Genomic DNA, 18,107 nt, shown 5'->3' with positions numbered 1-18,107 from the left:
GGCCGATGCGGACAGTAGGTAACCTGTATGCTGCTAAGCCCCGCATCAGGCGCTAAATGTCATGCATAGCCTGTTTTTATTGGCTGTTGTGCCCTTCTCCCTTTCCTGGAAGCTATTGTTAAAGAGGTGGTTGTTAATGCTGCTGACCAGATGGGCTCCTTTCCCCCGCAGGTCTGACGGAGGGTGTTTACCATGCACTGGGCTGTGGATAACAGGTGAGGCTACCGCTGGCTTCTCAGCCAATCAGAGAGCAGCAGATGTCTGGCTTCTGCCTGTAAACCTTTATTTGGCATTTGCCGCCTTATGGGAGTGGGTTTGATGATAACACTGAATCAAAGTGAATTCTGGTTTATGTGTTTTCTACACAAGGCTATTATGTGGAATGGTCATGCAGGCTATAAGTCCTCACACATACTGTATTCACCCACCGCTATCAAAAGCTCCCACGAGTCCGATGTACTCAGTGATAAACTAACTAAATTAAAACCCAATTGAGTATCTGTTTGTGCATCTAATACTTTAGATGACAAACCACCCAGCCATTTAATTTTCATTTCATAAAGTTCAGACATCATTTCCAGAAATGTTCCCTCATCCTGCGTGTGACAAAATGTTTCCAGCATTAGCTGGGCAAACAGGGAACATTCCTTTCCCTTTCCAATTCAGGCCATCTTGAATTACTGCAATTTGGTATCATGGCAACAGCAAAGGTAAGGCCAGGCCGGGGATTGTTGAGGAACAGTCTTTTAAAGCTTTGAATCAATCTGCCTTAATGGATGACCTGTGTCTAGCATGCATGTATGGATTAGTTTGACTGGAGCACCTGTCCCTGTTCTGTCAACAGAAGATCAGGTTACTGGCTACACATTCACCTGGCTGACACAACTTCCTGTGATTGACAATGCGCTGGCCTCGGGTTATATGTAGAATTATGAAAGCTGTGGTACTGGTTCGAGACAACAAATATGTTATTTTTAAGTATTTTTGCTAAAAAAAAAAATATTCAGAGAAAACCTGTTTATATGTCTCTCTGAAATAAAGTGCAAGAAGGTTCTGGTGTGGAATCTGCTCGTCAGCTGAGGCCTTTTATATGTGGAGTTCAAGTCCCCCTTGACCCTCTAAAAGGATAAGCGAGCCTAGCTAATGGATGGCTGGATGGATGATATAAAGCAAACAGCACATAACCCCCTCATTATATAAAAATGCTGTGTATTTCCTAACGAGGCTGGTCTCAAGTTGATCATGGAGTTAAGCTGCCGGAGCGGCCCAGCGAAGCGAGGCTGTGGCTGAGCCTCCTAACATCCTTCCAAGGACGGCCTGTGTCTAACTTTGCTCCTGAGTGCTGGGATTTACAGATTAAATGAAAAGCGTGAGCCATTTCCCTCTGATTCCCAGTCAGATATTGTCTATTATGAATATCTGTCCGGTGATATTTAGAGGGGAACTGGGAAATTAGAGCGTCTGACAGGATATCAAGCATGTCCTCTTCACACTAGACAAGTTTCAGTTTGCTAATCAGGGCACACACGTCCTCTGAGTTTCTGAGAGCATAATGTTAGGAAAATCTAAATTGAAGAAGCTGATCATTTCTAAGCCATATACTCATGTGTGCCTATAAACTGATGCTAGTGGTAAACCTTTAATGCAAAGCTCCAGTTGGGATGCTAATGATGCTCATTTTTCAGTGGGGAAATACCCTCTTACTTTATCCAGCTGGCATAAAGCCCCTCATATATGGCCTATTAGTTGTGTTGTGGCCTTCCTGTCACTATTCACTGCCATCTCCATTAATGATGGATCCCCTTGATGATGAAACGATTAGCTAGCAACCGTTAAGCTAACCACAAAGCTGGATGTGTGATGGATGGGCCAAATGATAGACTTGAGCAGTCGGTTGGGGGGCTTTGTCCCGGATCCCTGACACCTTCTATCTTGTGATCTACGCAACCCCCACATTGCCTCCATCCAACCCTCAGATCCATCCCAGATACCCCCACCAGCTGCCTCTGACCCCTCATCATAGCCCTGCCTCTGCTTGCCATGTGCTGGGAGTCAAAGGGTTCCCACCTATCGCTCATCAGAATGGAGCCCCAACCATCTCCGGCCCCGCGCTCTAAATCACAATCAATCGCGTGACAGACAGAGATGGATTGGGACATCCACGACCCTGTACCTTTCAGGGAGGCCCCAGCCCTCCAAAAGGGCTGCTGTGACGAGCAAATAATAGAGGTGATTCTAGGAGGAGTGTGCAGGTCAAGTCTGCCGCCCCTGGAAGGAAGTTATCACAAAGCGATGGAGGGAAATTCTTTTCTCTTTAGGAACAACGGTCACGATGTCGAACAGGAGGTAGAGAAATGTCTGCCAAAAAATAACTTTATTCAGAACATATTTTATCATAATTAAGTGCAAAATTTTAAAAGATAAATAGTGGAAATGGTGGCTCTTATATGAATCATCCTTAAAAGGGTCTTTTTTGGGGGGAGGGGGTCTGTCCCCCCAAATTAAATTTTGCTTTTGCTGCAAATCCAATTTTGACACTCCTCTGTCATTCAGCAATCTCTGCTCCTTTAGTGTGAGCTTTTTGTTGTACGATACATTCACAAATAAAACTATGCTGCAAGGTGTAAATATATGTCAGACTTTAAAAAATGTATAGTTTAGCATTTATAAAACATTATCTCAGATCTGAAATTGTCTAAACTTTATAATTGCTTTAAACTTTAAAATGTGTTTTACTTCAGGAAAGTACTTAGTATCAGGCTAATATTACTCAACACATAAAAATATAATGAGAAATTCTGAATCTGAATGGGCTGATTAACCCTGCAGAAAGAATCCTGAACCGTCTCTACCCAGAACCACTTGTTTGAAACTTGAGTGAAAAATCTCCCTGTGCCATTTGAACTATAAAAGATACAGTAAATGCAGGCCTTTTGAGTCATTTATTTCTCGGCAAGCCGCCTGCCTTCTTTCCGGTTTCTATCCTCTCTCAAAATAATGCAGTCTTGACATTCTGCCGCACACCATCGTGCGCATTTGAAGAGTTGTCGTCTAGTGCTTCCTGATTTACTTCACAACAGACTGAGTGATTGCATCATTCACACGAGCATTGACAACAAATATCATTCAGACATGTAAAAGTCTCCACAATGCCATAACACGATGATTGGGAGTGAAAGATCTTATTCTGTATTCACTGCCAAGGGCTCAAGGAGGATCATTCACATGTAGATGTGTCCTTCTGGAAGTGCCTCGGCTATACAATTTCCATTTAGATAAGGTGTATACACAAATAAAGAAAGGACATTGGGTTCTTCATTTGATTAACTAATCATAGTCTTTGTAATTCCACTCGGGGACCTTGAAGGGCAGCGGCGGGCTGCGCACCCTGATTAGCCGATGCATGACTGCTGCTGCTATGGCACAAATCAGTTCAAGTAACTCAGCTCCGTACACTGCACAGTGGCAGTGATTAAACAGGCGATTAAGACATAGAGAGTTTCTGTCTGTTTAATCCCTTTTCCCATTGTCTAAATAGATAGCCACAGTGTAGTCCCTGATCAGTAATAACTGAACACTGCAAGAATTGGAGTGGGAGGTGATTAGGGTCTTTAAAGCTCCCTTGAGTGTAGATGCAGGTTGTTTGTGATTAGCTTGAACTTAAAGGTACATTCTGTTCTTATTGCCTCCTGCGTGGACCAGGGAATTCATTATCTGATTCTTAAGCTGAGAGAGAGAGAAAGAGAGAGAGAGAGAGAGAGAGGGAGAGGGAGCCAGAAAGAAAGAAAGCACACACACACACAGCCCCAGGACAGATGTGATATCTTTAAGTGAGAATGGAATAATCCACATTTGTGGCACAAGTGAGGAAGCCTCCGATTCGCGGCATGCTGACAAACCAAACAAAACACTCCTCGGCCTCACGACTCGAGCCCCGAAGTGCTTTAACCCTCTTCCCACTTCTGTGCAACCCCTCTTCATGCGGTGCAGTGGTGTCCGCGTATCATCTGAAGGCCGTATAGAAACTCTACAGCCCCTCTCCGTGACTGATCTCTTTTGATAGAGCTCATTATGCAAACTGCTCCCAACTCCCGCCGCATAATTAGTGCTTAATTAATTTGAGTGAAATCTTTCATCTGTCTGTGTCCGGCCAGCTCCTTCCTTCCATTTACAACATGATATTAATTTCAGAGGGGGGGAACGGTAGCCCAGCTGATGAAAAGGCTGATATAATTAATCAAGTACTGTATCTTTTTCCTTCATTTTTTTGCTGGAATAATAATAAGTGTGATGAGCAGAGTCTGATTAACCCTATTATGCTCCCTAATTAGGGTGATCATTTAATAATCAAGGAAGCAGCACAATTATAAGAGAATGCAAATTATGCCATCTAATGAAGAGTGTGCAAATTCTGGGAATTCTTTGTTTGGAAAATGTGGCATTCCCAAATCAAATGTCAAGAAAAGGTTCTTCCCTTAAAGTACATATGTTAAGGATGTGCTTAATAGCTGAGGCCAAAATGTTTCCAATGCTTTGTGCGTTTATTAGACTCTTGTAAATCTCTATGGAGAGGAGCTAGAACAGCAACGGAAGAAAAGAATGGTTGAAATATGCCACGAACTAGCAAATATTCAGATTAGTGAGGAGTTAAGGGGACAAAGTCAAGTCAAGGAAGCATCTTGACACTGAAGGAATAGTTTGACATTTTGGGGAAGAACATTTACACCACTCCCGTGTGTACCAGAATGGATGTATCAGAAAATGAATACAGCATTCATAATGTTTATTTTTATTTTTTTATGCTTTCTTTCAAGTATGATCAGGGGGTCTAGGTTGCGCCTCCATGTTTCTACGGTAGTCTGGCTGATGAGGGCCTTTCACATTCAAGTGTTGGCCACTATAGGTTCTCCCATGCTCTTGGAAAGGTAGGTCTATCCAGAAGGTTATAATCCTGTTTCCTTGTTTCCATATAGCTCTCTGCATGTATGTGGTTACAAATACATTGTTGTTGGAACATCCCTGACCTCCGATCTGTTTGCAAAACTTCTCCCATCAGGACTTTGCCTCGAGTACACTGGAAAATGTAATTGTCAAATACAAACCGGTTTATCCCACAGTGGTAAACATGGTGTACCGTGGCTATTATCATGTCACGGCGCCCTGGTAGCTGGGTAGCTAGGATTTAATTCAATTCAGAAAACCAGAAAGATGGCATTAGAACATTAAACATTAGGAGGCATAGTTTGTATGTTGCAGATTCACAGTTACCAAAGAAAGCTATGTGGAAATTAAGCCTACTGATGGGTTCTTTAAGAAAATCTGAAATTATGATTTAGCTTAGCTTAGTGTAGAAACTGGAAGCAGGGGAAACACGTAGCCTGGTTCCAGAGGAAATATAAAATTATTTTATTTGTCAGACTTTTTCTTGACCAGGTGCAGTAACTTCCTGAAGTCCCTCTGATTTTATTTTCTTATTGTTAATTCCCTGGTTTCAGTCTCTGCGCTAAGCTTTAAAAAAAAAAAAAAAAAAAAAAAAAAAAAAAAATTCAAAACACAACAAAAATTAAAAAGAGAAAGTTCAACACAAGAAAAACTGTAAATTTTTCTTCATCACCCCAGACGGGGTCACGTTTAAAACCCCTGACGGGACACCAACTTTTATTACTCCGATGCCCTGTGTGCTTTTATAGAGCTTGATTCACGGGGAGACAGCTGCTACTGTAAAGTCAAGGGCAGAAGTTCAGCACCACGGACAGCAGCCATTCTTCTCTGGCTCGATAGCACCAGGTGGGCAAACGCGTTTAAAGCTATTGTTTAAAACCTAACTTTGTAAATAATTCAGGAAGCAGACAGTTATGTATTTAACGGAGATTTTAACATGGCTCTGATGCATCTTCAGATGAATGGATAACAGTCAATAGATAACGGATATGGCCCATTAGGTCCACCAGAGTCCATCTTTCATGCTCCTAGATGATACAGCTGCTGTCTACACTTTCATCAAGATAATGGCGACCTCATGTATGGAGCCCATGAGCAATGGCCTTGATTTCATTTCTCTTGCATGGAGTCATTATCAATATAATTACAATCTTCAGTGAGCCGTTGAGCAACAGACCTCTTTTTTGGGGGTATCAATATGAGATATGTGTTGACTACGGAGCCAAATGCCTGTCAGTGAGGTCCTTTATAAGCTGGCAGCTCTTGCTCCAGTGTGCGTGCCTCCTCCACGTCTTTGTATCTCTGAGGTGTGCGAGTGCGCGTGTGTGTGTGTCTACATGAATGTACCTCAATTTGCTCCTCTTTACCCCCATAGTGCAGCTGTGCCGCAGAGAACTCTTGTGAAGTAATTGAATGAGCTGGGGCAGGGTGGGAGGGGGGGACCTGTGGCAGTGAATGTGGAGCCCGCTGGCCTTATTATCTATAATACGGCAGCCGCTCTGCCTGTGCTTTCTCATCCACTCATGAATACAGAAATGACTGTGATGGACGTCAGAGGTGAGCGCGGAGGGGAGAAACGGGCCAGAGCCTGTTCTAATCAGCTCCCAGATAGAACAATCACTTTATCCACCTCCACAGCTCAGAGGTGAATTAGTGTTTAACATTCCAGGGCATGCTTTCTGACAGGGGACTCCACCCCAAAGCACCAACGGACTGCAGAGATTATTGAGAGACACTCTGATGTTTTTGATGAGTAAATTAGAGCTAAACATGCCCCTGGGACTTCAGCAACTGATATGCTGGATACGCAGGAAGACCTCTCTTTAATAAGAGGCTCTTTACAAGAGAAGAAAATCTGATGTTGTCCCTTTGAAGCCTTTGTTCATATGCCTACACACACATAGAATAACGTACAACCACTAAAAGCAACTGTGGGCTTTATATGATTTGATCATAATTCCTGCCTAAAAATGCATTGAGGCATATACCATATTACAAAAAAGAGATTTTTTTTTTCCATCTAGCTCCTTTACAGAAATGTCATTAAGGCTCTAAAGCATTTGGCCTTGTCCTCATTGAGTCATCAGCATCATTGTCAATAGTACAGATGACATCAGGGACATTCCCAGTCAAGTCCATGAGGTCCATTAGTCTTAAGCTCAGAGCTACACCACTTTACGGGGCTTTTCACAGTAACCTGGTCTCGTGGGCATCCTTCTAAAGTACACTTTAAAGTCTAGACAGTGACCTCCGCGTTGCTCTTATGGCCAAACAGGCAATTTCCTCATTGATCTTCTGGGTGCTACAGTCTGACTTCTTTTCCAGGAGCTTGCTACATACCTTTTACTTTGGTTGCTCTTTGCAGGTGTAGTTTGGTGGCTGAATTCCCTGAGATTTCCTGCAGATGGTTTTCCACGTCTTCCAGCGGAAACCACTCAAAGGGGATGCAGGATGGAGGACAGTGTGACCTGAACAGTGGCTCCCAGTTATCTGGTAAAATTGCCACAAGGGAGAAGAAGACTATGGTTAGCTTGCAAAACATAATGCTGAAAGAGCAGGGAATTACTGGCTGCTTCTATGATCTGTGCAGTGGCAGAAATGTATATGAAATACTGCATCCATTATCAAATCTCTTCTCTAACTTGGCAGAGATTTGCTGTATTCTTTCCTAAACCATGAAGAAGCTATTTATTTACTGGTGCTAGTAACAAACAATGTCCTAAAATGAACTTGATCTGAGGTCAAACAAAGCACAGATTTTTTTATTTAAAATGCAGAAACGAACAATAGGTATATTTTAATCAGCAAACACTGTGCAAAAATAAAATGTGCAGTTGCATTTAGCTAAGTTAACAAACAGGTTGAGTAATAAACAACAGAGGATTGAAGAGAATAACCATGAAGAAACCTCTTAGAGCTGTTTCCCCCTTGTTCGAAATAGTTTAAATGTGTTTCGGACAAGCCCATTTACAACTATATTTAAAAACCAATCACTTCATTAAACTCTGGCTCTTTTGTTCTACTGTGTCATTGTTCTCTTGTTGGTTGCTGCCTGCCCTCAGTTTTGGGGACAAAGGCTGCAGCCGAGGCTGTGCCGTGTCCACAGCCAGTCTGATTAAATCTGGAGCCCTCGCTGGCTCTCTCCATGGTGCTGAAAGAGGCCTCTATCAGATTACAAGCAGCCAGAATAGGACCTCAGCTAATCCATTACAATAATTGATTGACAGCGCATTGAAGGTGGCCCTGTAGTGAGCACCAATTACAGTCATGTCCTGTTGCACTTTCAAATTGCCTCGGGTTGGCACGGCACAACTCATTTGGGAAATACATGAGGTATCTGTAATGACCACAGCGAGAATAAATGTAATTTAATCTGTAGGAAATAACCAAAGTGCTCCACAGCTACCTCGGTAACCGTTTAACAGAAACAACATGGCGGTGTTCGCAAAAAGAGTGTGAGGTTTGGGTTACCGGAGATAAACTTTCCCTGTGTCCTCGGGATTAATTCTTCTTCCTGTAGGTGGTGCAATGAAGTAAGAACAGAGCTGTGGTGCCAGAGGCTCAGAAATGGATAAATCTTCTACTCAAACTTCTGCTAATCTACAAACTATCAGACCTACAAAACTTCAAGCGTAATTTTAAACGAGCATGCGCAGAAAACTCGAGAAATTTGTGTAAATTGTAAAGAAGTGTGATTTTACACGACTGAAAAACATTTTTAAAACGTTACGTTTATTTTTAACGTTTAGACTTTAATCTAAGTAATTACAGTGACAGCAAAGCCTACCGGTAAAAGTAAAAGGCAACACTTAAATCCTATAGCATGCGATAAGGTTTAGAAGCATGTAGCTGGGGCTGCATTAAAGCAGCGGCGGCAGCAGCAGCTGTATGCTAATTAGGCGCCTATGCTTCCCCTCCGCGCAGGGCAGCACGCGCCGCTGAGCAAACACGCGCATGCGTCCGTGCAGCCAAGGCCAGCACACCGGCCCACGCGCCCCACAGAAATTATCTCGGGGGAAAGAGGAACTCGTTAAAATGCCATCAAAGCTTGTAGTCCCAACAAACCACGACTAATAGACTGAAAGGACAACAAGTAACAGAGCACAGGAGCCAAACACGGAATTACACGGAACGAGAGGGGGGGAAATAAAGTTTCGGTTTGTATTTCAGATTTAAAATTATGTATGAATCACTACAGTCAGCGAAGCTCGTGAAAACAAGAGCTGAACAAAAACGTACGTTAAAAACTACGACAAATGTGTGACTACGTCAAGAAAAAGTTAAAACTTCGTCACCGAATTAATTTTTATTATAAGTTTGAAGTCTATCTTAAGAACAATATAAACTTTTTTTTTTTTTTAAATATATACATTTTTTTTTGTTTTAGCAAATGCATAATTTATCCTTCCGTATGAGCAACATAACGGTGTGTTTTCAGGCAGGTGAGAAGGCACGGGGACACAGAGGCCTATTGAAAGGAAGGCGCAGGCCTGCGGCTCAGCTCCGATTGTGTAATTATTTGACTTGGTCATACTGCAGCTTTATGCAAATGAGGGGAACAATGTACGACGATGGAGATTAATTCCTCCCTGGTCTGCAGACTGAAAGGGGAAAAGAATGCACTCTCTGCCAAGTGGCGCACTGTCGCATACATTTAGCCATTATAAGGAGAGAAAGCATACAATATATGGGATATGCACAGAATTAAAGTTGGTAAAGAAAATAAGGCCACGAGAGATAATTTTAAAAACAGTTGTCTTTGCTAGACATAGACGAAGCTGCATTTATTAAAAAAAAATAAAAAAATAAAAAAAAATAATTACTTTAGTCTAAATAAGCAAAATCTCCTGCAATGCATGCGACATATTGGATTAATACAATTAAAACTTTAACTAACACGCTGAAAACGCATTTGTGCAATCACTTTCAGCAACATCAGCTACATTTCAGCTCTGAATATCTGTGCAGCATTTTCCAACACAAGCATCGGTTGCGGCCTTCTTTGTCTGGAGCACTGATTCCGCCCAGCACGCGTCTAGCTGTGGGCCAGATTGGCCGTGAGTCCCGTTTCACAGTTAAGAGGTCAATTTGCCTTTCAAACGAAAAAAAAAAAAAAAAAAACAGGATATCCAAGCACGGGCAGACGTGGCTATTGTGCACAAAGACCAGAGGGCCTTCTTATTACTTATGTATGCAGCGAGATGTCTGATTTATATGTCGAGTTAAACTACCGAGACACACACACGTGCCCTAAAATAAAGAAACACTCCCTCTGTAGTGTTTATTTAAGACATAATAAAAATAAAGGTCTATAAAAACTGGGCTGTTTGGTTCGTTCGTATGCCTGCACAGTGTGCGTAAAGGTTGTGCGTAAAAGAGAGCATGGATAGAAAAAATAAACAACCGTGTGGAGGTATAAACAACCCGGGGGAGAAGCGGCACTGCCCACATGGTTTTACAGTCGGATCTATTAGGTGAATTGCTTCTTTGACCAAGATCACAGCAGAAATCGAAAGAAACAGCTCTTGGTTTGTATTTAACCAAGCTTGTTTCGCTCTGTCTTAATTCTAAATTGTGATGATTGTGGCGGTGACGGACATTTCCTTTTGGCAACTCCCGGGCCCCCAGAGGAGAGCCACAAAGCAGTGGCACGTGTGCATTTGTGTAGGGGCCTATCAGACCGTAAAAAGAGGAGGGTCCCGGCGTGTGCCTCTGTCGGGGAGGGGCTGAGCGCACACATTAATGTAATAAACCGCCAGTACATCTGCTAAGCTATCTGCACATCCTCCAACGAAATCCACCAAACCCAGGCTCTGAGCCCTCCCACAATAAAATCCACTGGGATCTTGGTTTCATCCGATTGGTCGGGGATGCTGCAACAGGGGGGGGCGAGAACAATAGCATCATTCCGGCATAAAAAGAGTGGAGCTATGCCTTGGAGACGAAAACATTTCAGCAACAGAAGGATCGATATAGTGGGGAGATAAAGTCCCACAAGCTTCTAGTGTTGCCATATTTTTAACAAACCTGGATACTCCAGACTTCATCCACCTCCCCGAAGTGCCTTTCCGCTGTTACTCGCCAAGATGCCCAAAGGATTCCTGGTAAAAAGAAACAAAAAATCTGCACATGTTTCCTACAGGACTCGGACAGACGAAGATGACCTCCTGGAGCCACCCACCCCAGCTGCCTTGCCGAGTCAGACGAACCCCTCCCCGCCGATGTCCGTGGCGTCCAGTCCGGACCGCGCCTCGGTATCTCCGGATTTCACCGCAGCTGACGCGCCGGTGCCAAGACTGGAGAAGCCGGCGCAGTTCGGCAACCCAGAAGCGGTGTGCCAAGCCCTCTACAGCCCCACCCGCCCCATCAGCAAGGAGCACGACAGGGGATATTTTGAGCGAAGTTTCAATCTGGGCTCGCCTATTTCTGCCGAGTCATTCCCAACACCCGCTTCCCTCTCTGGCCTGGACCATCTCCTCTACGCCCCGGTAGACCTGAAAATCGGCACCAGCAACAGCAGCCGCAGCGGCACCACCAGCAGCCTCCCGGGACCGAGCAACCGGGTGGGCACCAAAAGACCCGCAGCTGATGGAACAGAGCGCAAATCCAAAGCCGCCCCGAAGAAACCCAAAGCCATCAGAAAACTCAACTTTGAAGACGAGGTGACGACTTCTCCGGTGCTTGGTCTCAAAATCAAAGAGGGGCCGGTGGAAATGAAGCCGAGGGCGCAAACCTCCGGAGGAAACAAGCCTTTGGGGGAGTTTGTGTGTCAGCTGTGCAAGGAGGCGTACGCGGATCCCTTCTCCCTGGCTCAGCACAAGTGCTCCCGCATAGTCAGGGTCGAGTACCGGTGTCCCGAGTGCGACAAGATGTTCAGCTGCCCGGCAAACCTCGCCTCACACCGCCGCTGGCACAAACCCCGGACCACAGGCGCACCGGCGATCCCACCCGCACAGGGGGTCAAACCTGAAATGGCCAAAATGCCACCTCTAGGTGTCAAGTCAGTCTCCGACGAAGCCAAAGACATGAGCGACAGAGACACCCCGAGTCCAGGTCTGTCTGAATCGGGTTCTGAAGATGGCTGTTACGACTGCCAGTTCTGCGGGAAGAGGTTTAAACGACAGGCATACCTAAGAAAACACATCATGGGACACCAGGTCCTGCAGAAGAAAGTGCTGGAGGAGCACGGGTTTCAAACCAGCGACCGTGCAGCGGGGCAGGCTCCGGTGTCAACCGCATCCTCCTCCTTCTCAGCATCATCGTCGTCATCGTCATCCTCAGAGGAAGCCTCAAACCAAAGCCCCCTCAATCTGAGCCCGGTGGACTGCCTGCTGTGCCCGGTGTGCGGGGAGAGCTTCACCAGCAGGGCCGGCCAGGAGAGACACCTGCGCCTCATGCACTCCTCCCAGGTTTACCCGTGCAAATACTGCCCCGCCACTCTCTACAGCTCGCCAGGGCTCACCAGGCACATAAACAAGTGCCACCCCTCGGAGAACAGGCAGGTGATCCTGCTCCAAATGCCGGTGCGCCCCGCCTGCTAAAGACAACAGAGAACTCGTGCCTTTGATGGGGGGGGAAATAAAAAAAAAGGAGAAAAAAAGGAGAAACAAAAAAAAAAGTGGCTTTGGAGTTAGAAAAAAACAAAGAGTTTGTGATGCTCACTGCCATAACTTTAGGCCAATGAAAGGCAGGGCGGTTTGATGTTTAAGTGGTGTCTTTTCCATGCCAATCAGTGATTGTTGAATGCTTCTCTCTATATTTGAATTACATATAGGCCTATTTTGGGATTTTCTTTCTCAAATTAGTTTATCAAGGGAAAAAAAAAAAAAAAGAATACAAAGCGTTAGTTTGACTGTTAAAGGGTATTTTTCTAGGACAGCACATGCTCAATGATAGCTTCTAGACCTAAGAAATGTCTTAAAATTCTCAGAAATCCTTTTCCCCATCAAAGCCTTTCGAATTCACCGACCGTGATTGCTCTATCACTGCAGCTTTACGCTAGTTTGTGAATGACAGGACTGATCAACTTTGTCTTGGTGGAAAAAAGAGTGACTGAAGAATTCCCTGTTTAGTAGAACCACAAATGCCTTTAGTATACACATAGTCCGAACTAGCCTACATACACATCCAAATCCCGCTGTATAACTGCCTTAAAAAAGTCAACATAGATTGTTTTAATTTTGAATGCTGGCACATATTTTATTATTATTATTATTATTATTATTGTTGGAAATTGTTGCAATATTTTTCATCATATGTTTATTTATTTATTTATTCTAATTATTTTATGTAACTTATTGTTGTCTGTTGTGATCCTTTCTGTGAATCGTTAATCTGGCAGTTTACATGTCGTATAGCCAAAATGTTTTTTCTTTTTTTTTTTTCCTTTCTCTCTTTTTTTGGTTGTTTTGTTTTCTTTTGTCAAATTTATGAGTTGTGATAATTGTCGTGGGTCGGGTTTTAATCTTCAATCTCCACAGCTCTTGCAAAAAGAAAATAAAGAAAAAAAAAAACGTGAAGCTCTTACCTTAGATGCAATCTTTTTTAAGGACAAGTTATTTTTCTTAAATGTTGGCTTTTATAGCGCTTTGATTGTATGTGTATATCGTTGTTGTCTATCGAAATAAAATATTTTCAAAAGGACACCCATGGTCTCAGTGTGCTTCAAGTTTATTTCCGAGTCACTCTATGAACTCCTAATGAAAGAAAATAACATTTTTTCTGGACGGAGTCTTGTATTACTGCCATTAACGCGTTCAGATGATTCTTATGAAAATAATGCGCTTGTTCATCCAACTTTCCATCATCCCTGATGTGTTTCTGAAACGCTTTTCTCTTGGAGGAAGTCTGGCTGATAACAAATTACTTTTAAGTTAACAGCATAACAATGCCGACATAACATGGAACATTATAAATTGACTTTATTATGAGGATTACTTAGAGCATAGAAGACATTGATCACGCAGTCTTATTTCCAGGACACAAATTACGCACAATTATCTAGTGCGCACTTGAAAATAGCCCCGAAAGACCTTTATTATGTGGATTTATTCAAATGAAATGTAGATATATTTTGTGTATCTATAACGTCACAGTGTCACAGGAAAAAAATGTGACATTTTATGGACGATCAGGTTGGTTTAAATGTGGTTTTGAATTTGGGTTATCTTGAAAGATAACAACTAAAAGTTTTAACAATGTTCCAAACCCGTAACTTTTCTGCTCTCCTCTGCACCACCTCTGTCACATCGAGAGGCTCTCCATAACGGTGTGAGTCTGTTTAGTCGTCCTTAACAGGAACAAGAAGCCTCAGAAACTCCCCCTTGGCCAAACCTTTGCCTTCGATCCCCCGTTTATCAGACGTATTCTGCGTAAATCATTGCTGCAGTGGCTCAACAGACGCCGCTTCGCTGCCATAGAGAAGCACTTAGGGCCAAATCATAAATTCCCTTCTTAATACCATGTCAGGAAATGACACGAGGACAAAGAGGTGGCGGATCAGAGCTCACCTCTGGAGCAGTAAAACATCTGTCTGCTTTGGAAGACGCACACAGCTCGGGTTTGGTCGCTTTTCCGCTGATTTAGGACGCATCCGACCACAACTGGCTTCATACCTGACACCCAGAACCCGTAAAGCATTACGCTGAAATTGAGCAGGCAGCTTCCCATTGTGTCATTTCAGACTTAAAAAGACACGAACAGTGAGCAGTTCACCTTAAAGCACTTTGAAAAACTTAGCCTTGAATAATCCAGTGGGAAAATAAATCTCACCTTCACACAAACTTTAACTCCACACTCTTTTCCGTCCTCTGCACAGAGTTCATCTAGTACTCTGCACCTGTCCAAAGCCAAAAAGAAGAAGATAAACCTTTTGAAATGAGTGCCATTCCCCATTTTTATAGATAAAACTGACTACAGCCACCAGTGCAACATGAGATATAATAATTTGACAGTGTCAGCCTGTTCTGTTGTAACTTATATCAAAAGCAGCGCTGATCCCAGTGAAAATGGTGGAACATTACGCTTCTTTTTTTAACACCCAATTAAGGTCAAGAGCTTTTCTTGCATCTTTACGTGGCCCGCGAGATGCAGGGCACCTGTGGGTGCTGCAACCATTGCACCTGTACCTCCTGGTGAGGTTCCATTATGCAGGCCTCCTCTAAGCGGGGCTGAGCAGCAGGGGAGACAGATGGGAGGAGGGTCAGGTTACCCCTGGCAGGCCAGGGTCAGAAAGCCCATGGTAACAGCTCCATCATGGCAGCACACACACTCACTCACCAACAGATAAAACCCACACTCCACTCCAAACCTCTAACACATCAGTCAGCTGTCGAGAGAGAAAAACATTAAACAATGCGTAGAATTTCAAATTGATTTAATGAAATGTTTCAATTTTCACATTTCTAATAAAGATAGCAGGACTTCGGTCATTAAAAACAGTTTGATATGTTGACAAGTAAGGATGAAATTTTCAAGCTTTTTTTTTTTCCTCTTTCTCTTATACAAAGATTATATTACAGGCATTAATATATTTATATTCAGAGGGCAAGGAGGCCCTCAAATTTGACACAATGTACAAGGATTTCTAAAACGAGAAGAAAACAAAAACAAAAAACAAACTAAGACTATCTTATTTTCTTCAAGCATATAAGACACACAATCTTATCTTGGTCCGAACTAACACCTCCAGCTACTAAGCCACCAAAAAGGGGAGCACAAACCCCCTTCAACAGACATCTTCTACAACCTACAATCTTTAGATCAACATCCTGGGCAGTTCCTTCAAGTGGCTTTGGGGAAAATAAAAACCATAGATGTGATCCCGGCCCATAGATCTATACATTCTTCAAACAACAAAAGCACAAAAACAGATCTGAGTCCTCCTGCTGTTTGGATTCTTCCCCCCTCCATGTTCTGCTCGGGGAATGACCAAACAAAAGGAGGTGAGACGTGAGAGGAGGAAGAAGAAAACGACAAGAGGACCATGGGGAAAGTAAGGCATAGTAGTAGTGCAACAGATGGGGATAGTGTTGCAGCTTGGGTGGAGCCCTCAGAGGGTGTGAGTCTATAGTGTGTGTGTGTGTGTAGGGGGAACACCTGGCTACCATGACTACCCGAGCTGGCAGGTTGGAGGAGCGAGCGCGCCGGCCTGCCTGTTGCTAGGAGGGCTGTAAAGAGTTCAGCTCTGGCATGCCACCTAAACCCAGCCTCCCCCTCCTGTGGCCTCCGGAGGCAACATGGGTGGAGGATCATGGGAAAGAGGAGGAGTCGGTGCCACTCGATTCCATTCACAGATAAAAGACGGAGCAGCACACCACCTATAATGAAGACTAAACAGTGAACCCCACGATTCCAAATCCATCTGTTGTTTTTGTGGGAAGCACGAGACACTGACCTTTAGAGACACAGGGGAAGGAAAACACTTTGCTTCACACTGCCAACAGGGGAGATGGGAGACAGGGTGACCACGGTTTGTCCAACACGGTGATGCGGAAACTTAAATCTGACTATGGGGCGTGGTGGAGGTGGCGTGGGACATCATCTCAGAGGACAGACATTACACAGGCACTGTGAGGAGCTTCCTCAGAAACTCACATACATGCACACACTCACATACTCACATACAGAGACACACACACACACACACACCAGTGCATGGAGTTAAGATTCAACCTGAGGCTCTGGCGGCATTTTTCCAAAACTGCACGTGAATACATAACACAACACGACAGCAAAAAATAATTAATCAAATAGTCCTCTCTATGTACACCTGACAAAACAGAACATCGGCAAAATAAAATTTAAAGCGATTTACATCCAAAAACAAAGAAACACATTCAATGCTAACTGATGAGAGTGAGTGCAAAAAAAAAATGTATGTTGGTCGGTCGGGAATGTTGGAATGTCGACGTCTCAGCCTCACAGGACAGGGAAACTGATAGCGGAGGAAAGAGACAGGAGGAACTTATTCAATTACCGGACATGAGCCCATGTTAATGACATCAGAAAACAATTACAAACGCAGTCTTTTCTCATTCCAGCGCAGTTGCATAAATCAAATCATGACACAATCCATTGGAATTCATTTAAAAAGGAAAATGAGAGTGGTAAAAAAAAAAAAAAAAAAAACAATAACCCAAACAAATTTCATTTCAGCTCACGTTAGAAAGACGTCATTGATTGTCCACTGTGGGTTCAAAAAAATTAAAAATCCTCTGGCAGCATGTACTAAAGGAGCCCAGGGAGTCTGAGTAGCAGTAGTCCAGTGAGTACTAAATCTTTCCGGGAGACACTCCCTACGTATCAGTCTTTTCTTCTTTCAACTGTAGGAAGATGGTCCACCAAGCCCAAACTGGTGCTAACAGGAGGACGGCAACTTCAGCTTCCAACCGAAGCTGCATCTTTGACACAGAAAGGTTGTGGCAGATGCAAAAAGAGGTAAAAAAGGCAGACATATTTATAAATGGATACCAATCTCTTGTGCAGTTTTAGCATGATGCCATTTATAGCTGTGTCATTCAGTGCTTTGTTACATTTAAGTGTTGAGATGAATGAAATCTAGAAACAGGGTAAAGCAGTCTCCCATCAACTAAGAACTTTACCAGTTTTTCTAGTGCATTGAACGTGCGCTAGAACTTTAGAATAAAAATGACACCTGTGTCCCAGACTGCTTTAAGACCTCTCAGTCAAACCTTCCTATGTTGCTGATTCTTAAGCTGAAACAAACAGGATGGACATAAATAGCTCAGTTTTATGTCCATCTCAATTAACAATTAACCACAACGATCTGAAATGTATAGACAAAAATCAATGATTGCCACTTAAATTAAAAATTGCAATATGCTCAAGTTACATGTTTACATGACACAAAATAAAAAGAGATGGGGAAAAAAAACAATGTGCTGGAAAAAAACAACAACTCTTGCAGTCACGGCTGGATGTGTGAGGTTCTTCGAGAGAAGATTAAAGGCTGCACTCTGGGAAAAGAGGGGACGGGTTGAAGAGCTCAGTTGGAGGATTTGCTTATAGCGCTGGCTGAACGGCGGAGTTTTCCGGAAACTCGGTTCTTTGTGGCACGAGGCATCGTCGGAGACACCTGGTCCACGGAGTCTGTCGGGGCTGCTGTGTTTCCGGCATCGGTGCTCGTGCTGCTAGTGAAGGACCCT

At 43.5% G+C, this 18,107-nt stretch overlaps 2 protein-coding genes across 5 annotated transcripts in view; one reads left to right on the top strand and one right to left on the bottom strand.

Annotated features, from left to right (window-relative positions):
- Window positions 1-11,027: 11,027 nt before the first annotated feature.
- On the top strand, window positions 11,028-12,482 carry insm1b (insulinoma-associated 1b; the record flags this gene model as incomplete). Its single annotated transcript, XM_084569683.1, has 1 exon — window positions 11,028-12,482. The coding sequence occupies one exon, from the start codon at window positions 11,028-11,030 to the stop codon at window positions 12,480-12,482; it is 1,455 nt and encodes a 484-aa protein (XP_084425809.1).
- A 2,771-nt stretch (window positions 12,483-15,253) lies between these two features.
- The window catches only part of ralgapa2 (Ral GTPase activating protein catalytic subunit alpha 2), an 89,173-nt gene continuing 86,319 nt past the window's right edge, over window positions 15,254-18,107 (bottom strand). For 3 of the 4 annotated variants that reach the window (XM_084569665.1, XM_084569666.1, XM_084569668.1), the window contains one exon: window positions 15,254-18,105. In XM_084569665.1, coding sequence (XP_084425791.1) covers window positions 17,948-18,105 — 158 coding nt within the window. In that variant the 3' untranslated portion in view covers window positions 15,254-17,947. The remainder of the gene's footprint in view (window positions 18,106-18,107) is intronic. The other variant, XM_084569667.1, reaches the window with a different exon arrangement.

The sequence above is a fragment of the Chelon labrosus genome (assembly GCF_963514085.1).
Source record: "Chelon labrosus genome assembly, chromosome: 20".
NCBI lineage: Eukaryota > Metazoa > Chordata > Actinopteri > Mugiliformes > Mugilidae > Chelon > Chelon labrosus.
This window is presented reverse-complemented; position numbering and strand designations above follow the sequence as displayed.